This window comes from Chrysemys picta, chromosome 6, assembly GCF_011386835.1.
Source record: "Chrysemys picta bellii isolate R12L10 chromosome 6, ASM1138683v2, whole genome shotgun sequence".
In the NCBI taxonomy this organism is placed as follows: Eukaryota; Metazoa; Chordata; order Testudines; family Emydidae; genus Chrysemys; species Chrysemys picta.
The window spans coordinates 54,763,218-54,785,239 of record NC_088796.1 but is presented as its reverse complement, the minus strand read 5'-3'; the positions used below and the strand labels follow the sequence as shown (position 1 = coordinate 54,785,239).

General features: G+C 44.0%; 1 protein-coding gene across 2 annotated transcripts in view; it reads right to left on the bottom strand.

The window, feature by feature from the left end:
• The window catches only part of RASA1 (RAS p21 protein activator 1), a 115,312-nt gene that overhangs the window by 46,830 nt on the left and 46,460 nt on the right, over positions 1-22,022 (bottom strand). For both annotated transcript variants that reach the window (XM_065599151.1, XM_005288152.5), the window contains exons 6-8: positions 15,347-15,378; positions 13,174-13,226; positions 12,064-12,214 (exon numbers count right to left, since the gene is read on the bottom strand). In XM_065599151.1, coding sequence (XP_065455223.1) covers positions 12,064-12,214; positions 13,174-13,226; positions 15,347-15,378 — 236 coding nt within the window. The remainder of the gene's footprint in view (positions 1-12,063; positions 12,215-13,173; positions 13,227-15,346; positions 15,379-22,022) is intronic.

Genomic DNA, 22,022 nt, shown 5'->3' with positions numbered 1-22,022 from the left:
GAGGACTCTGACCATCTTTCCCCATAGGTGCAAGTCTGAATGCTATGCACGCCAGGCGCACCACCCTGAGTTCAATTCCGAGGTCGACCATCTGCCCTGGGTTTGGAAGCTCCCCGCATGGGCTCCCCACCCCAGGTCCAAGATGTCCAAAACTAGATCTAGTGAGGGAGAGGTCTCTCGGAAGAGGATCTTAACACGGAGTATTGGGGAACTCAGGGCCCTGCACCCCCGGCTTCCTGCGATTCACCATGACTCTCAGCCAGCCAGTAAAGCAGAAGGTTTATTTGGATGACAGGAATACAGTCCAAGACAGGTCTTGCAGGCACAGACAACAGGGCCCCCCTCAGTTAGGTCCATCTGGGGGTCCCAGGGCATCCCAGCCCCCCTTTGGGAGCTCAGAGCAATCTCTGCCCCCCAGCCATCTCACCACCCAGCTTCCAAGACCCTGCCTTCAGCGACCCCTCCCACAGCCTTTGTTCAGTTTCCCGGGCCAAGGTGTCATCTGGCCTCCAACCCCTTCCTGGGCTCTCCTGTTACACGCTCAGGTATTCGCCTTCGGGCAGACTCCCATCCCCCAATGCAGACTATCCTAGCCACACTCCCGTCAGCATTCACAGACCACAGTAAGAACAGTCCCAGTTCGTCACAGATCTTTTGTAACATGTTGCCCAGGAGGGACTACCATTGCAGGTCGGCCACTACGTTAGGAGGTACCGTGACCACCTTGTCCAGGCCGTCCCTGGCCTGTGAATATTGGGAGGCCAGCCAGAGTTGGAGGGCCCTCATTCTCAGCCTGGCAAGTCACACCATGAAGGTGCATGCGGCCAGGTGGCCCAGGAGTTGAAGGCACACCCTTGCCGTCATCACAGGGAAGGCCTTGACTGAGGCCATGAGACTTTTGAGCATCTCGAACCTGTCCGGGGGAAGAGAGGCCGTGGCTGCCACCGAGTCTAGATGCGCTCCTATGAAGTGTATGCACTGAACTGGCACTAACGTGGACTTGTCCTTGTTTACCACTAGGCCTAGACTCTCGCAAGTGGCCAGCAGGAATTCCATCTGTGCCTGCATCTGGGACCGGGACTTACCCTTGAGCAGCCAGTTGTCCAGGTAGGGGAAAATTTGCAGCCTGTTCCTCCTGAGGTAGGCTGCCACTACTGCCATGCATTTGGTAAAAACCCCGGGGGCTGTAGAGAGGCCAAAGGGAGGACCGTAAACTGGTAGTGGTCCAGGAAGCAGAGGAAGCACCGGTGACCTTCGAAAATATGGATGTGGAAATAAGCATCCTGGAGGTCCAGGGCTGCGAACCAATCCCCCAGGTCTAGGGATGGAATAATAGAGGCCAGAGAAACCATGCGGAACTTGTAAAGAACCATAAACTGGTTGAGGCTCCGCAGGTCGAGGATGGGCCTGAGCCTGCCTTTTGCCTTTGGAATCAGGAAATACCGGGAGTAAAAACCCCAGCCCTGGAATTCCCGAGGCACCTTCTCCACTGTGCCCAGGGTGAGGAGGCGCGTCACCTCCTGGTCTAGGAGGACGTGCTCCGGGTCCCCGGGGATCTCCGGGGGCGGGTGGTGGTGGAGGGGCGGCGAAGCGAACTGCAACATGTAGCCCCTGGAAATGGTGCTGAGGACCCACTGGTCCGACGTTATACTGGACCATTGCACTCAGAAGGCAGATAAACGGTTGCAGTACACAAATTTTATTAACTGGGGGGTTCGCCTGGCAACAGGCCCGGTGGCCCCCCGCAAAGAGTCAAAAGCGCCTCTTCCCCTGCCTTTTGCTCTTGGAGGGCCCAGGTCGCGGGGCCGAGCAGGATTGGCACTGGGACCTACGTCTCTGCTTCCTCGGTCTCTTAGGTGGGGGCTCGTATCTGCCCCTAGTTGGAGGAGCCGAGGTCTGTGGCCTGGGTTTGTCCTTAGGTGGTGGAACATAAAGGCCCAGAGTTTGCAGGGTGGTGCGGGAGTCCTTCATCCTGTGTAGACGGGTGTCTGTCTGATCCGCAAACAGGGCTTCCTGTCGAAAGGCAAGGCCTGCATGAGGGACTGGGACTCCACGGACAGCCCTGACAGCGAGAGCCACGACGTCCTGCGCATGGCAAGAGCGGAAGCCATAGAACGGGCAGCTGTATCTGCCGCGTTCGAAGCTGCTTGGAGGGCCGCTTTTGCCACTGCCGCCTCCTCGTCGACCAAAGCTCTGAACTCCCTCTTGTCCTTTTCCTGAAGGAGAGGTTCGAACTTTGGCAGGGACCCCCACAAGTTAAAATCATAGCGGCTCAGGAGGGCTTGATGATTAGCCACCCTGAGCTGGAAGCTCGCCAATGAATAAACCTTTCTGCCGAAGGTATCCAGTCGTCTGGCTGGATACCTTTATCTTTGGGGGTGGGCGCAGGTTGGTCATGTCTCTCTCGGTGGTTTACTGACTCCACCACCAGACAGTTGGGTACCGGATGAGAGTTCAAATATTCGTGCCCCTTTGCTGCCACAAAGTACTTTCTTTCCACCTTTTTTGAAATAGGCGCCAAGGATGCCGAGATTTGCCAAAGCGACGTGGAGATATTGGCCACCCCTTGGTGGAGAGGTAGGGCCACACGGCCCGGTGCCGAGGAGGACAAGACGTTGAACAATGTGTCCGATGGCTCCTCCATCTCTTCAGCCTGGACCTGGAGATTGGAGGCAACCCGCCTAAGGAGCTCCTGGTGAGCCTCAAAATCTTCCTGTAAGGCGGGTGGTGGCACCGCAATGGATTCCTCCGGTGCCGATGAAGGGACCGGATCTGCCCCCAGGGCATCGGGCGGTACCAGTGGTTCAATCCCCGAGTCCGAGTCCAGGTGCAGTACCGCTGCCTTGGTGCCGGTTGACTTCTCCCGGTGTCGAGGCTGGGACGTTGAGTGCACCTGCGATGCCCCGGCCATCGAACGGGGTCTCGCTGTTGCTGGCGATTGGGGCCAAGATGCCCACTGACACCATTGCCTTTGCCAGTGCCCCACTTAGAGACTTAGTGGAGCCACTTGACCGGGCAGGGTGACGCGGCCCGGGGATGGGCGGCTGGGTGCCGAGGCCGACGAGCGCACGGTGCCGAACAAGTGACAGGAGCGTGCATGGCCACGTCAGTGCCAGCCTCGGGATTTAGATCTCAACAAGGAAGACCCTGTACCCATCAGAGGTACTGCTTCCAGACTCACCATGGCGACCGTGGTTATGATGGCTAGGTGCCGGTGACAGTCGAGGGGTGCTTCGTGAACGACGCCTGCCGGAGCGATCACTCGAATCTGAACGTTGGTGCCGATGGCGCCGAGACCTGCTTCTATAACTCCTGTAGGAAGAGGAGCGTCGACGCCTCCTGCCTCGGTGCCTGCGACCCCTCTTGGTAGCGGAGGACCCTCGGGACTCCCTTTCAGGTGAGTCGGCCAACAGCATGGGCGTCTGATGCAGGCTACGAGATGGCCTCGCAGAACGGGTAGGCACCTCATCCTCGGAGCAGGGGCAATGCCGAACCGGGGAGGTCGATGAGCTCCCAGCGGCGGCTTCCTTCTGGAGCGAGGGCCCATCTCGGGCGGCGCACTCAGCACCGGAAGGGCGAGGATATCACATGCTGCCTACGCTGCCTCCGTCGATGGTATCCTCATCACAGGGGAGGCACGTGCAGACAGGACCGGACTACTCCGCTCAGCACGAGTCGAAGTTCTGGGTCCCCAGGGGGATCCTGGGCTGCCCAACTCAGGTGTGGCCTCACCCCTGTCCTTTTCTCAGTGCCGCTAAGTCTTCCCTTGCTTCTTAACGGGGGAGCGGTGCCAACTAGTTGATGGGGTTTTGCTCGTACGGATGATGCGCCCGGCGCCGGATAGGGTCGGCGTGCCGGGGCCAATGCCGACTCCATTAGTAAGACCCGGAGATGGATATCTCGTTCACGTTTCGTTCTTTGAATGACCTGCAGATTTTACAACGCTCACTTGTGTGAGTCTCTCCCAGACAGCGAAGACACTGATGTGTGGATCACTTCTGGGGGCATAGAACTGCGACAGGAGTCACACGACTTGAAGCCTGGGGCATGGGGCATGCCCCGAGCCAGGCAAGTAACTAGAAATTTGGACTACTAAGAAGAGTTGTACTACTAAGGTTTGCAGTGCTGCAGTAGAGCTAGAGCACTAAGTTCCAACTACCTTCACTGGCGGCAAGAAGGAACTGAGGATTGGGGGAGTGTGCAGCTCCCCTTATAGCGCGATATAGAGGCGCCACTCCAGGGGTTGCAGCGGTGCTCCCCCACTACGGGTACTGCTAAGGGAAAAACTTCCTGCACCGGTGCACGTGGCAAGCAGGCACACCTACTGTGGAATACACAGAAGCAATCACTCGAAAAACTGGTTCTTGGACTGGCGGATGTAAATGAAGAAGTCCTTTCAGAAATCTCATCACCCTAACATTGGAAAAACTGATTTCCTTTGAATAGGGGAAAGAAATGCTGATACTGCTGCCAAATGCACTCAGAGAACTGAGCGCAAGGCTTGATTTCTGAAGATGTAAGAGGTAGTCCAAGATATCCTGGATGGAGAACCCAGTTGGCCAAGGACCACACTGAGAAACGATTCCATTTTGCTAAGTAGGCTGTCCTAGTGGAGGACTTTTTACTGTTGAGTAGGACTTGTTGGACAGCCTCCAAGCACAGCTCTTCCTCTTCATGCTGCAGCCATGCCATAAGGTGCAGGGAGCCGATCACAGGATGGAGGGTGTGGCCATGGTTCTGAATGAGCAGTTCAGGATGGAGAGAAAGTGGTATGGGAGGTTGAACCGACAGAGCAAGGAGATCTGAGAAATAGCATTGCCTCAGCTACGCTGGAGCAATGAGAATGAGCTTGGCCCGATCCACCTTGATCTTGAGGATGACCTGAGGAATGACCAGAATAGGGGGAAAGGTGTACAGAAGGGTCAACTGCCAGATGCAGTGGAAGACATTGGAAAGGGAGCCCAAGTTGAGGCCCTCTCAAGAGAAGAATAGGTGACAATTTGTTTTCCCTCATCGCAAACAGGTCAATCGCAGGGATACCCCGTGTTGCAAAGACAACCTGGAGGGCGCTTGCCTTCAGGGTCCACTGGTGCCTCAGGAAGAAAACCCTGCTGAGATAGTCTGCAAGATGATTTTGTGCCTCCAGAAAATCGACTGTACCGGAGTGATGTCTTCTTCAATCCAGAATTGCCACAGGTTGATCGCCTCTAGGCAGAGTAACCTGGAATGCTCTCCCTTTTGTTGGGACACAAAGTATATTGTGGTGGTATTGTCAGTGAGTATATGAACCACTGAGTGTCTGATACAGTCCTGGAAGGCATGACATGCATTGTGGATGCCTCGAGATATGGAATGAGGCTTCCTGGTCCAACAACAGGCCCTGCACCCTCATCTAGTCCAATAGGACATCCACTAGAGTGACCATGTGGAATCTTATGTACTTGATGAATTTGTTGAGGTTGACAATGGAAACATTCGGGCAACTGGTCCTCAAATTTAGACATGGCTGACCAATTGAGGAAATCATACTTCGACAGCAAAGCTTGTTGACTCTCGATCCTAATCTGTAGGGATAATGAGGTATAGATCTTTCTAACCAGAAGAGAGTCTCTGTCCTTGGAGGTAGACTTGAACCTACCCTGCCAGGCCCTGTTGTTCACTGCCATTAGCACCGGGAATTCAGGGCTGGATAGGAATAGAACCCTTCAAATCTCTGCTTTGGGAACAAAGTAGCACTTTTCCATGTGCTTAGACACTGGTGGTACCGAGGCTGGTGTACTCAACAGGGCTCTCGCTGGCTTGAGGAGCACATCACTGACTGGGAGGGCCACTCTCCCAGAGATGGCAGGCTGTAGAATATCCACCAGTTTGTGTGGCAGCCGGAGTTCTCCCTTCGGGTACATCTCCCTGGGAGTGAGAGCCAGTTTTGACTCAACCAAGACCCTTATCCTCATCAACGGATGATGCTGTGCTGCCTGGTTTGTCCTCTCCTTCTATTCTGGGGGACTTTAAGGTGTACCAAGACCTTTTACCCTATGTAGCCACATCTCCAGAAATCCAAGCAGAGTTTCTCCAGGAGGGGCTGCCAAAGGTGCGAGCCTTGCAAGTCCTGGACCAGCAGCGAGGACGACATAGAAAGGCAGAGCAGGTCTGCTGCAGCCTGGTACATTGACAAAGCAGATACAGTCAGTACTGGCATCGCCCTCATTAATACCGGAATCAACGGACACTTGAAAGCCGGAACTGGGGTCAATGGTATGGGGTTTCTGTCCTTCCCACTCAGTACCGGGGAAGGGTCAGATCCATGCCATCCTAAAAGCTGAAACCAGTCCTAAGCCAGTCCACGTTTTTCCGGGGGAGGCAGAGGAGTCACCCTGCAACCTGGAGAGGTCCTGATTGGTTTTATGAGACCTCTTCCTCAGCGCCCACAATAGAGAATAGCTCCTTTGCCTTTTTTGGAGAGGTGCCTGCCCCAGAACAAGATGCAGCAGTGCTCTCCGAGCTCGAGGATGATCTTCAGCCCAAGGAGGGCCTCAGTATCAGGTCAGACTGCCTGGCCTGTTCAAGCAGCTGCTATTTGAGGCGAAGGTTCCAGGCCACCTGAGTCTACTTCTTGAACGATCTACAGATCAAACGCTTTTTAAGGTGGGCCTCACCAAGACAAAGCAAGCACCACGTGCGGGGGTCACTGTTGGGGATCGCCCCTCCACAGGAAGGCCAATGTTTAAACCCCAGTGAGGGCATCACTGTGAAACAGTGTCAACTAACACTATCTACTAGCTATGTACAATAAACTAGGATAACTCTAAATGGAAGGTTGTGAGACTACAACCACAGAGCTCCGACTCCAGCCAGGGCAGTGAGCAGGAACTGAGAGTGGGAGAATCAGGGTGGCACCACCTCATATAACTAGGGGAGGGGGCACAGCCACAAGACCCACGCGCCACCCCTCTACAGGTACTTCTAGGCAAAAGGCTCTGGGGCTCCATTGTACTGGGCGCGCACACATCTATGTGGAATACATGTCTGCATCTACTCAAAGAAGAACTTGTTTTATTTCCTAATGCGACTTGAAGATAGTCTCTTAACTACAGTGTTGAGTAGCATTATCATACAAAGACTCTATTTTATTTATCTACATAGATGTAGAGATTCTTTTACAGGTAACACAAACTCGACTCACTCAGACCAACATATATTTACCATATCATTAAAGCAGACAAATACAATGGAATGAGCAACCAAGACACTGACAATTTATAAATGCACATGTCTGAAGAGATCAGGATACGGGAATCTGAGTTTACAGGTGGTCTAAGTTACTTAATGAGTAAACGAACTAAATGTGACTGGGAAATGGATTATGAACCATCACACGCTACAAGACATTGATCAGGTCTGGGGGACAAAATGAACACTAATATCTCTCCAACAGCAGTTAGTAAAGCAAACACTGCTGAAACTGAAATATACCAGAAAAAGTACAAATAAGGAGATAATAAAATTAAATCAGTAAGTGACTGGTAAAAACTTACCAGGTGAGAAGTACTATACAAAAATGTGAAGACTGTACTATAAAAAACTGAAGAATTAGAAAAGGTTTATAAGAGAGTTTATAAAGGATTCTGGGATCACAGCTGCATGGAGAGGTAAAGAAGGTTTTTATTCATTACAAAAATATTAACAAATTATTACCAAGATACATAAAATATTGAGTGACACAGAAAGGGATTGCCAAAAGCTTGTTGACAGAGAGTTATTTGGGAGGGTGAAGGTGCATAAGAAGTCCTTCCCTCTTCCCACACATTTTTAAAAAACAGAACAAACATTAAGAAAAATTATGCTGTCTTTTTTGAGCAAAGAAATGTGAAAAGTAATTGGGGGATATTACAAAGAAATTTTGAATGCTGACCACATTCCCTCTCCAGTAATCTCAGAATTTCTATTCTGCAAGATATTTTATGATGCACTGATATGACTGGAACAATTCATCTATGGCGGCAAGAAAAGTACTTCTGCAACAGTCAATATTTTATACTTGTGGGATACAAAGTAAGTTTACAAAGAAAGACATATATGCTTTCCTTAACTCCATATGCAGATTCTGCTCCTATGTTATTATGCAGCAGGAGTAACTTTGTCACCACAGAACATATTCAGATACCCGAGAGTGGAGAGCTGAAAGAAGCATGGCAGGCTATTTTAGTGGGCCTGCAGTGAAAATTTATGTATAAATGAAAGTAGAATGTTCTTGATGTGTTCCTTTACTTTAATGTAAGTTCTACTGCTCAAAAGATAACTGAAATATTCATGTAGAGATTGCTGTACTCTCACCAACCTCACTATCAGTTCAATTTTTATTAAAATGAATTTAGGCAGTTTTAGTTCTTATCACTAAGTTTCCCTTTTTCTTTCCTTTTACAGCTCAAGTAGTTTCATACATTATATTCCAAGCACAGAGTAGAGCCAGAAGCATATAGCACCTCAGAAAGCAGCACTTGAATAGCAACAATCAAAGAGAGATAAGGAGTGGAGGAAAAAGAGCACCAGTGTCCTCCCCACCTCATTAGTCAGCTGCTATCCTGAGTGAAGGGGGGGAAAGCATATTTTCCCACTCCATCCACTCATAAGGGAAAGACGGATGCTCATCAGAAGATAGCAAAGCTTCTCTGCTGCTATGATGTCTTCATCTCACCTACAAAGACTGCAGAAGTTGTTGGGGCTGCATGTGCTCTCTTCCTGGTGGCACTTTGAGCTACCACTAGAATAGAAACCAAGCTATTCTCTCCTCAAGATCCTAACAGGAAGGTGAATTTGATCTCTCCTCCAGTGGGTGAAAAATTGGGCTGAGGAAGATACAACTGAGGTTTTTGTATAACAGCAGATCAAACATTTGCTGAAAGAACAGAGGAAATCCCAACCCTGGCAGATGCTACAAATTCTGCAGTGTAACAGAAGAGAGTCCAGCAGAAAGACTGCTCCTTATTCCCTCTCAGCCTGGCTGCTTCTGCAATACGCAACACACATATCTGGCTTTATTTTTGGAGGGGGAAGGAGTGAAGATATACATAGAGAGACTGTTTTTTCCCCTGCCTCAGAGTACTACATTCCTGAGTCGCACATAAATATTCTTTTTCCATCCACCACCCATATCACCTTTGGGTTGCTGCTGGAGTTTGAAACAGCACCAGATTGTTGTTTAGGCAAGTTCTGGTGCTTCCAGTCCCACCTCTTGACAACAAAGTGCCAAAATAATAAGTGAGGAAAAATGAAAATCTCTTTTTGGTTTTCCTGGCTAAATTACAACTAATTTTTTTAAATGACCAAGTTTACTCATTAACTCACCATGACCCTGACTTTGCAATGCATTAAGGCATAATACAGATCACCTTTAAAATGGATCTTTTTTGCATACACTTGACAGACGTGGCAAACCAACAAATATAAAATGTTAAAGATCAAACTGCCTTACAGTTGTAGAACTGAGGGCTATTTTTGAAAGATATATTAAAGTACTAGTAACAAAACAAATACTTCAGTGAAAAGAAGAGCCCCTAGATGATCTTTAACAAATCCCGACAGTAAATTAATTAAAAAACATGAGACCTCTTAAAAATATTTGCATTTAAGTGAAAATAGTGATTGTGAAAGGGTTCTCAGATCTGGGAGAGATGTATCCAGGATTTGTACAAATCTCTCAATTTCTTCCTATACAACATATCTAAAATGCAACCCTTCCTCTCTGTCCTAAGAGCTAAAACATCCATTCACACATTGATTATCTCATATTACACCATGCCCCCACTGTTCCACCAACTATGCCAGGCTCAATGCCCCATTTGTTGTCTTTTCATTCATCTGAAAGTATCTACATTCACATAATGGAGCGTAAGGTGGATCCAGTAGTGGAAATTCAGAGCTTTCTGATTTAGTGATAAAGTATTGCCAAAAAAGCAACTCTGTAAGTTATCTGAAATTGCATAAACCCAGTGAGAGTAATTATGTTTTTAATTAGTTAATTAATTACTTCTGCACCTCCCTTGGCAGAGATTTTAGTTGGAAGATTCAAGTTTCATACCCCTAATAAACCAGAAAACTACAGAATGGGCAAAAGAGACTTTACCTTCACAAAAGGCTGAAATTGCAGCTAGCTGAATTTTCAATGAGGATGTCTGGAGGCCAGACTGATTAATGTAGAAGGTACTCAAGCATCTTGTGTATGGGATTTGCAAAAGGATCCAATTGTTTAGCCTCACACGATCTTCCACTTGAAGTCATATGATCGTCCACTGAACTTCTCAGCTAGGAGAACTTGATACTTTCTCAGACACACCAGCTACTGGATCTCTACCCACTCAGAAGCCAAGCTGGAAGCGAGAGAAATGCTAGGTTGGGATGGAGAAGAATGCCCTGGTTCTGGGTGATCAGATCTGACAAATTCCCAAATGTATGGGAGAAGCAGTGACCATCTCCACTGGAAGAGGGAGCTAAACTTGTTGCTGCTAAAGAGGTGTTGAAACTCAAAACCACTACATTCTTGAGTTTAATAGGACCTTGGAAATAAGATGTATTGAGAATAGATATATATCAGCAGCTTCCCACTGTGAAGGATGAATGCATCTAATTTTGTCATTTCCATTCTTTTAGTACAGATTACTATCACTTTCCTGTTTATGCCAGTGACAAAACAGATCCATCCTGAGTTTCTTCACTCCAGGGAGAGCTGATCAGTACTTTCTGACCCAGACTTCAATCATGTGTCCAATATAAGAAATCCAGTGATTTTTAAATTTTTTTAATCATGAGGCTATTTTCTCCCTCATGTAAATATCGCCCCCCCATTTTAACCATTCACACATTTCCTTTATACATCACTGCTAGTTTTATTGTCCTTTGTTCCATCTTATATGTCAACATAGCATTCTCTTAACTTATAATAAGTCATAGAATCATAGAAATGTAGGGCTGGAAGGGACCATGAGAGGTCATCTAGTCCAGCTCCCCTGCACTGAGGCAGGACCAAGTATACCTAAACCATCCCTGAAAGGTGTTTGTCCAGTCTGTTCTTAAAAACCTCCAATGACCAGGATTCCACAATTTCCCTTTGAAGCCTATTCCAATACTTAACTACCCTTATAGTTAAACAATTTTTCCTAACATCTAACCTAAATCTCCTTTGATGCAGAGTAAACCAACTACTTCTTGCCCTATCTTCAGCGGACATATAGTCCAATTGATCACCATCCTCGATACAACAGCCCTTAACATATTTGAAGACTTATCAGGTCTCCCGCTCAGTTGTCTTTTCTCAAGACTAAACATGCCCAGTTTTGTTTTTTTCCTCATAGATCAGGTTTTATAAAACCTTGTAGCTCCCCCTGGAACGCTCTCCAGTTTATCCACAGCTTTCTTAAAGTGTGGCACCCAAAACTAGAACAATATGCAGCTGAGGCCTCCCCAGTGCCAAGTAAAGTGAAAAAATTACCACTGGTATCTTACATACAACACTCCTGTTAATACATCTCAGAATGATATTAGTCTTTTTTTTTTCTTTTGCAACTGCATCACATTGTTGTCTCATATTCAATTTGTGATCCACTATAACCCGCAGATTATTTTCTGCAGAACTACTGCCTAGCCAGTTATTCCCCATTTTGTATTTGTGGATTTGACTTTCTCTTCTTAAGTCAGTATTTTGCATTTGTCTTTATTGAATTCCATCTTGTTGATTTCAGATCAATTCTCTATTTTGTCACGATCATTTTGAAGTCATATGATCCACAATTTCTATCAGGAGAAACTAGTTTATGGAAGAAAATGTCAGATACTTTAAAAATAAACACCAACTAATTATGCTTTGTTTAGGATTAAGAAAGTGTTTAAAACTTTTCAGTCTTTTTATGTAGCCACTAACCAGGTTAGATAAATTCTTAATATTAACATAAGCATATTTTTTTTAAAAAACAAATCATATTTATATATACACACCAATAATAAACATTGACAGATTACACTTTTTTTAAACATATATAGAAAAACTAAGTAGAACTGTTAGTAGTTTACCTGTTATAGTACCTTCCTCCCATCATAAACTGATTGTTTGGAGTAGGGCATATTTTGAAACGTTGAATATTTTCACTGGTCCGAAAATAGAGTGAATAATCACCAGGCGTATTATCAGAGGGCCTCACAAGAAAACTGCACACTTGACCAACTGAAACAATATTAGGATTATTAATAAAGTGCCCAACGCTATTATTTTTCCTTCACAGTACAATCGAAGGGCATTTTCCAAATTTCACTGGATACAAATATGAATTGGAATTTGGAACAAATATGTGTATATTTAGATTGGAATCCAGACATTTGCTAATTTATTTTGCCCTCTTTAAGCTCCCAATGTAGCAAGTAGCCAACTTCACATATAGATTCATAGATTCCAAGGCTAGAAGGGACCACTGTGATCATCTACTAGTCTTCCCTCCTGTTTAACACAGGCCATAGAACTTCCCCAAAATAATTCCTAGACCATAGCTTTTAGAAAAATAGCCAATCTTGATTTAAAAATTGTCAGTGATGAAGACACTCCACTCAGAAGAGAAAAAAACATTCTGACAACATGCTAATATAGATTCCAACAATTAAAAATAGTTTTGATCTAATAAAATATTCAAATGGTAAATACTACTTTGGAGTTTATTTCACCATTTTAAACTTTCTGCTTTACCTAGGTTTGAAAGCCTGATATTTTAAATCCTGAAGAAACATTGTCCTCCAATAGAAAAAACAAAATTTACAGTATTTATGACACTACAGTATCTTCCATATACTCTTATTCAGATTACTAAATTATAGCTTTTATTAATAGCAAATATTTAAAGTATTTATTACTCAACAAGTAGTGATTAGCTGTTATAATAAAAGTTATTTGACCCGCTGTGTTTGATTGTCTAATACTTTTTTAAAACAATTATATTAATTATAATGTTTAACTCTTGTAACGTATTATTTGCATTATGGTGATGAAAGTCAGGATCTGGAGCTCATTGTGCTGGGTCCTATTCACACACAGACAGAGCCCTGCTTTAAAGATTTTACAATCTAATGTATATAGAGTATTATTCGGTGTGCTCGTCCCCTTATGCCTTAACCCCAGCAATGAAAGACAAATACCTGTCATCAGCAAATTGTAAGCCTCTTGTTTGGAGATCTTCCCATGGAACCATCTTAACAAAAGATGAAGAGAACAAATAAGAAAGCAAGAGTATCAGCAGTCTCTTTTTGGTTCTGTTGGCCTTCAAGGCTCTGGCTTCTATGAATTAATCTTTAATTAAAGACCTAGTAGGTGGAGTAATTCAATGGAACATAAACTCATAAAATTATGTTACACAAATATCCAGTTCTTTGACAGAATATTTAAACATCTAAAATTAACTGTGAATAAAATTAAATATTTGAAGTAGACATCAAAGTACAAAAGTTTTAGCTATATAAGCTGTCATGTACAAAGTGTATATACTAGATAATTTTTCTGGTAATTATTTGAATCTATCTATTGTGATCTATGGCACTTTAACGAATTCTGAATGTAAATGCCCTGTCATTACTCTTCTATAAGGGGCAAAATACCCAGACAAAGTAGCTGGAGTTGTGCTGTGAATTTCCACAGGAGCTGGGGAAAGGAATTCTCAACCCAAGCTGCAGAAGGGAAGAAAGGCAGCGAAGACGCGCCACAGTCACTACTCCAATCTCATAGCTAAAGTAGCCTGTTCAGCCCTGTGTGTGGTGGAGCCATGCCATGACAAATCCCAAGGCTTCAGTCCAGCCTCAAATAACTTATACTCATAGCTCTGCTGGGTGTCCTCATGTAACAAATGTAAAGTCCATTTATTCATGTCTGAATACTGGTGATGTCATAGCAGAATTTTTGGAAGAATTCTCGATCCATCTCTAACTTAACACACTCAGCAGATGATCTCTCAATGATCTGCCACACACCATCTGCCCATCTTCTTGATGGTCACCCCTACTACAGTGATCACCCTTCCATGATAACTTTCAGGCAGTGTAGTATACCCCCACCTTTCCTATCCTTTCCATACACATGGCATTTCCAGTACCCATATAGGTGGGAAACAGGATTTGTCTTCTTGCTGGACAAAGACCTACATTTCTAATGTACAAATAAGCAAGTGATTTTCTTTTTTAAGCACCTCAACAGACCTTATCCATCAAAAGAAAATAAGCTCAATTTTTATTTTCCTTTCCAGGTCACGTTTAAAGGACAGTCTCCTGATGCTTGAACACTTGAAGGACTGTCCGGAGGACCCTCTGAGCAGCAAGCTCATTAGACATGTGGTCTGTAGGTGGTGAAGCTTGAAGCAACTTCCAGGAATGGTGCAGGGGATAATCAATTAATGAGGCTGTGTTACACCAAACTGGGTGGAAGAACTGCCAGTAGAGTTCAGTGGACTGCAATCCCACAGCAGCAATTCTCTCTCCCCACCCAACATACCTGGAAGTGCCTTCGATCACCAGCCTTTCAGAGATTGTGAAGCTGGTAATACTGGAGGCAGGAGACAGCAACAATGGTGACAAAAGATCCTAAAGCCAATCAAGTGAATAAGTAGCAGGAAATTCAGCTGAAATACTTAGTTGCCACTCATCTTTTTTCATTGCAAGTGGTTCTACAGATGACAGATGCTACTTACTGGTCACCAAATCGTGTATGTTATGATTCCATGATTTTCATGCTTCTTAATAAAAATATATATTGATGACTTAACATTTTGGGATTTTTGGATATAATTGTTAATAGATGAAGCAATTTCAATGAGAAACTTGAGTGCTACAATGTTAAAATCTCATCATTATGGGAAGCTAATAGAGATCACCAACACCGATATATTGGTGATTAAAAGTACCAGATCAGTGAATTCAGAACTTTAATTCTTCAAGTGATGGTAATATTCTCTCTCCAAAACTAAAAGATTTTAGAGTTAGATTGGTTTTACAAGAGGTCAGCTCTAGTACATCAATTTCTATAATCAAACAGTAACCCATGTTGCATATTCTGGGTGAAATTCACCACCATCCACAGGGCTCATACAAGCTTTATCCATCATGAAAACCTATTGACACTATCCATAAGTAGCACAAAACACCAATATAGAAGCCCACTAGACAGAGGAGAGTATCAACCTTAGCAATTAGTAGAGGGAAAACATGAGGCCAGAAAGAACAGTTATCTGCCTTTGAAAAGGTGAATCTAACTTCATAGCTGAAATTTACAAATAGTTTATTCCACAATATTTGTTTTTCTTTAAGAACAAATAAAAACCCTTACATTTTGCCTTCATGTGGGTCTTCTTCACGTCCCTAATGAGAAAATTAACACAGTAAGTGCATGACGCAACAGTCCACGTAATCAATTATATGAAGTCTATTTTCAAAGTTTTTAGCTTTTCTGTAGAGGTCAATAATGCTACAAAATAATTCATTTATATTCAAGAAATCATATATTTTTGAACTAAAGGGCTTATTACATAATTCTATGAAAGAGGCTTACTATTTGGTCTACCCTATTTGGGTAGAGAAAGCATATGCCAAAAGCACGCTTTTAAAAAAAATAAAAAAATAAAAAAAAATGAGGGCAACGTTTCTTACAATGATCAAAGGATTTATTTATTTTTGTGCTTCTTTCCCAAATCCCTGTTTACATGAAGGAAATTCGCCCCACTGTAACTACACTGATCAAGTTACACTGGTACAAACCCCTTACGTAGATGAGCTATACTAGAATTAAGTGGGATTTACACCAGTGCAGCTTACATAGGTATGTATTAAACCCCATTACATGCCTATGTGGTGCAGTATTAATGGTGTCCAGAACTCAAAATTAGTAGTAGCTTTGGCACAAGCAAACATGACTTGATAATATTTATGTGCAAACGAAGTATAAATCAGCAATATATACATACAGATACACACACACATTGCTTTAGAACAGCGGGGGGCAAACTTTTTGGCCCAAGGGCCACATCTGGGAATAGAAATTGTATGGCGGGCCATGAATACTCAGAAAATTGGGGTTGGGGTGCAGGAAGGGGTGCGGGCTTTGGTTGGGGGTGCAGGCTCTGGGGTGGGACCAAAAATGAGTTCAGGGTGCAGGAGGGGACTACAGGCTGGGGCGGGGGAGTGTGTGTGGGAGGTCGGGGGGGAGGAGTAAGTCCTCCAGCTGGGGTTGCGGGCTCTAGGGTGGAGCTGGGGATGAGGAGTTTGGGGTGTAGGAGGGTGCTCTGGGCTGGGACCGAGTGGTTTGGAGGGCGGGAGAGAGATCAGGGCTGGGGCATGGGGAGAGGGTCAGGGGTGCAGGCTCTGGGAGGCGCTTACCTCAAGCGGCTCCCGGAAGCAGCAGCATGTCCCTTCTCCAGCTCCTATGTGGAGGCATGGCCAGGCAGTTGCACATGCTGCCCCATCCGCCCCTGCAGCTCCCCCAGAGTGGGGCCATGCTGTGGCTTCCAGGAGCCGCATGAAGTGGCCCTGGACCCTGTGTCCTAGCTGGAGCACTGTAGTGGGGCCGTGCAGCTGCTTCTGGGAGCCACGTGGAAAGGCTCCTGACCTTGCTCCCTGGCTAGAGAGCCTGAGCAGGGCAAGCCCCAGACCCCACTTCCCAGTGGGAGCTCGAGGGCCGTCTTAAAACGGCTGGCGAGCTGTAGTTTACCCACCCCTGCTTTAGAAGGGCCAGTTTCATAAAGCTGAAAAAAATTATGAGCCAAATCAGCTTGGAAAGAGGATATAAACAGAAAATGTGACTGATAATTAGGAATCATTTAGAAACATTTTACTAGCTGCCCCAAAAGCCACAACTGAGACAGAAGGCAGCAAATGGGTTAAAAAACAACTTGGCTTAGAGGGAAAAGTGCTATGAAAAACAATATATAACAGATGGAAGCATGGGGAAGTTGACTATAATAAATAAAAAATCAGAAGCTAGCATTTGTAGAAAATTGATAAAGGAAGCAAAGGGACATAAGGAGAAATGTATGACCGGCAGAGTTAGGGACAATAAAGAGGGTTTTTTTAGTATATTTGGAACAAAAAGAATCCTAACAATGCTATTGGTCCATCACTAGGTGCAAATGGTAGAATTGTAAATAATAATGCAGAAAATGCAGAAGTGTTCAATACATATTTTTGTCCCTTATTTGGGGAAAAAGGGATGTTATAGTCATGAGAGGAGATGATGATGATGAAGAAGAAACAATTCCAATGGTAACTCAGGAGGATGTTAAACAGCAGCTACTAAAGTTAATCAGCAAGTCCGGATAACTTGCATCTGAGAGTTTCAGAAGAGGTGCTCAAGGAGCTCACTGGATTGCTAATGTTGATTTTCGATAAGCCTTAGAACACGAGGGACTTTCTAGAAGAGTGGAATAAAGCTAATGTTGTGCCAATATTTAAAAATGATAAACTCAGGCAATTATAGACCTGTCAGCCTAACATTCATTACAGGACAGATTATTGAGCAGCTGATAATAAGTATCAAAGAAGAGTAATATAATAAATGCCAATCAACATGGGTGTATGGAAAATAAATCTTGACAAGTTAACTTGCTATCTTCTTTTGATGAGATTTCAAATTTGGTTGATAAAGCTAATACTATTGATGTAATAGATTTAGACTTCTGTAAGACATCTGAGTTGGTACTGCACAACATTTTGATTAAAAAACTAGACCACCACAAAAAACAAATATGGCATACATTGAATGGATTAAAAACAGTCGGTCTGGTCTCAAAATGTAATTTTAAATGGAGAATCATCAAGAAGGTACATTTCTAGCTGGGCTCCATAGCAATTAGTTCTTCGTCCTATGCTATTGAACTTTTTTATATTAATCAATAACCTGAATGGAAAAAAAATCATTATTGATTAAGTTTGCAGATGACAGACTGGTAAAGAATGAAGAGTACGGTTCAGTGATACTAAGTGATCCCGATCACTCTGTAAGCAGGGCACAAGCAAACAATATTCATTTTAATATATCTAAATGTAAAATCTACATCTGCATAGAATGTAGGCCATACATACAGCATGGGAGACTATCCTGGGAAGCAGCATCTCTGAAAAAAACTTGGAGGTCATGCTGACTAATTAGCTGAACATGAATTCCCAGTGTGATCCTGTGGTCAAAATGGCTAATGTGATCTTTGGATGGGGACTATTGAGTAGACATATTCTATTACCTCTGGTGTTGGCACAGTGAGAGCTCTAGTGGAACACTGTCCAGTTCTGATATCCACAATTCAAGAAAGATATTGAAAAATTGGAGAGGGTTCAGTAAAGAGCCACAAGACTGATTAGAGTATTGGAAAACATGCCTTATAGTGAAAGGCTCAAGGAGCGCACTCTATTTAGTTTATCAGAGATAAGGTTAAGGGATAATTTGATCAGTCTAAGTATCTTCAAGGAGGTCAGAAATTTGATGATAGAGGACTCTTTAATCTAGCAGACGTTTGTGTAATAAGATTCAATGGCTAGAAGTTGAAGCTAGCCAAATTCAGGCTGGAAATAAGATGCATATTTTGAATAGTGATGGTAATTAACCAGTGAAAGAGTTTACCAAGGACTACGGTGGATTCACCATCTCCAACAATTTTTAAATCAAGACTTGATTTTTTTCTAAAAGATGTGCTCTAGTTCAAACAGGAATTAATTCAGAGAAATTCTATGGCCTGTGTTACGCAGGAGGTGAGACTAGATGATCACAGTCATTCCTTCTGGCTTTAATCCATGACTCTTAATGCAGACTGGGCATAGGATTTGAAAGAAACAGCTAAAAACTACATACATTAATATAATAGGTACAGTAGATAATAGTAATGTGCATAGTGCATCCACCCTGGGAGAGTAAGAGATATTGCAGAATGGGCTAACATATTGCAGACTGTCAGAGTCTTCAAATCAGATGATGTGCTCCACCAGTCATCTACACAGTATCACTAAGCTGCTACAAGTTGTCTGATTTTTTGCACTGTTATAAATATCTTCTCCTCCGACAATGTTGTACAAGGGAATTCCATTTTCCTTCTCAATTAGACTGTGTATGTGTTGATTTAATGCTTGTGAATGGTGTGGATTGACAGTTCTGAGGACTGAATTAGTCTACTGTAGTTATTCATGAAAAAGTACAGAAGCAGGAGCAGTACACAGTTCTTCACACCACACTGATAATATGCATCAAACATGACCTGTTTACGTTACCTCCAAAAGTGAGAGATTAGTTCAGTGCCCATGCTTATTTATTCTTTACACACTACAGTGGGCTAGCTGGCACCAATTCTTGGGTGATGACAGTTTTGGTGAAGCAGAGACTTGTCCACTCAATAATGAACTGGAGTAACAAATTCCCTTCAGATGGGACCGAAAAGAAAACTGAAATGGTAATTTTCAATTATTACTGACATGAGGTGGATCGACCTTGTGCCCTACACGTGAAAGGCCAGAGCCCAGATTCTCCAGTACTATCCATTCACTCTGCATTCTCAGATAGCAAGCAGCTACTGCTAGTGTACAGTTGGCAGAGGCAGTGACGCTTCCCCCAGTCCCAGTGAAGAGACATGCAGAGTTGGGGTGGCTTGGTAGAACCAAACCCAGGGTGGTCCACAGCAGAGCTCCATTAGACCAATTCTCCCCTGACATAAGGTGTCTCAGGGTCACTTGACAGCCCTAATTAATGCCGGGGCCAGCATGGTTGATGTTGAATCAGGGAGCTTTAACGAACAACTTGACATGCCCTCTTGTCCCATCCCCCGTTCTGAATGGAACTCTCATGAGGGGGAGCCTTTGTACATATAAACTTCATCAATTTGGATGCGTCACTGACCGGGAGCTGCCGGAGGTAAGCCCGTGCCCCAACCCTGCGCCCCAATCCCCTGCCCCCCGCCAAACCCAGAGCCCCTTCTTGCACCACAAACCCCTCATCCCCAGCCCCACCCCAGAGCCCTGACCCCCTCCCGCACCTCTACCCTGCTCCGGTTTGAAAATCACTGCTCTAAAGCCAGCTGTTCCTACAATAGAAGAGACCCTGCCATTCATTGTAACTATTTTGTGGGGCTTCCTGAAGTGCCACAATACCTTCCATTTTTCTAGTGAAGTATCCAAATTGATGAAGTTAATATGTACAAAGGCATCTTTTAAAAAGTTGAAGTCAAATCCTAGTGAAGTAAATAGAAAGAAGCATAAATACTGTCAAATTAAGTATAAAAATGTAATAAGAAAAGCCAAAGAGGAGTTTGAAGAACAGCTAGCCAAAAACTCAAAAGGTAATAACAAAATGTTTTTTAAGTACACCAGAAGAATGAAGCCTGCTAAACAACCAGTGGGATCCCTGGATGATCGAGATACAAAAGGAGCGCTTAAAGACGATAAAGTCACTGCGGAGAAACTAAATGGATTCTTTGCTTCAGTCTTCCTAAACCTGAGCTGGCTTTTGTAGGTGACAAATCTGAGGAATTGTCACAGATTGAGGTGTCACTAGGGGAGATTTTGGAATTAATTGATAAACTTAACAGTAACAAGTCACCGGGACCAGATGGCATTCACCCAAGAGTTCGGAAAGAACTCAAATGTGAAATTGCGAAACTATGGTTTGTAACCTGTTCTTTAAATTGGCTTCTGTACCCAATGACTGGAAGATAGCTAATGTAACGCCAATATTTTAAAAGGGCTCTAGAGGTGATCCCAGCAATTATAGACCAGTAGGTCTAACGTCAGTACTGGGCAAATTAGTTGAAACAAGAGTAAAGAATAAAATTGTCAGACACATAGAAGAACATAAATTGTTGGACAAAAGTCAACATGGTGTCTGTACCGGGAAATCGTGTCTTACTAATCTATTAGAGTTCTTTGAAGGGGTCAACAAACATGTGGACAAGGGGGATCCAGTGGACATAGTGTACTTAGATTTCCAGAAAATCTTTGACAAGGTCCCTCACCAAAAGGCTCTTATGTAAATTAAGTTGTCATGGGATGAGAGGGAAGGTCCTTTCATGGACTGAGAACTGGTTAAAAGACAGGGAACAAAAGGTAGGAATAAATGGCAAATTTTCAGAATGGAGAGGTGTAACTAGTGGTGTTACCCAAGGGTCAGTCCTAGGACCAATCCTATTCAACTTATTTATAAATGATCTGGAGAAAGGGTAAAAAGTGAGGTGGCAATGTTTGCAGATGATACTAAACTGCTCAAGATAGTTAAGACCAAAGCAGACTGTGAAGAACTTCAAAAAGATCTCACAAAACTAAGTGATTGGGCAACAAAATGCCAAATGAAATTTATGTGGATAAATGTAAAGTAATGCACATTGGAAAAAATAACCCCCACTATATGTACAATATGATGGGGGGTAATTTAGCTACAATTAATCAGGAAAGATCTTGGAGTCATTGTGGATAGTTCTCTGAAGACGTCCACGCAGTGTGCAGAAGCGGTCAAAAAAGCAAACAGGATGTTAGCAATCATTAAAAAGGGGATAGATAATAAGATGGAGAGTATCTTATTGCCCTTATATAAATCTATGGTATGCCCACATCTTGAATACTGTGTACAGATGTGGTGGTCTCATCTCAAAAAAGATATACTGGCATTTGAAAAGGTTCAGAGAAGGGCAACTAAAATGATTAGGGGTTTGGAACGGGTCCCATATGAGGCGAGATTAAAGAGGCTAGGACTTTTCAGCTTGGAAAAGAGAAGACTAAGGGGGGATATGATAGAGGTATATAAAATCATGAGTGGTGTGGAGAAAGTAAATAAGGAAAAGTTATTTACTTGTTCCCATAATACAAGAACTAGGGACCGCCAAATGAAATTAATGGGCAGCAGGTTTAAAACAAATGAAATGAAGTAGTTCTTCACACAGCGCACAGTCAACTTGTGGAACTCCTTGCCTGAGGAGGTTGTGAAGCCTAGGACTATAACAGCATTTAAAAGAGAACTGGATAAATTCATGGACGTTAAGTCC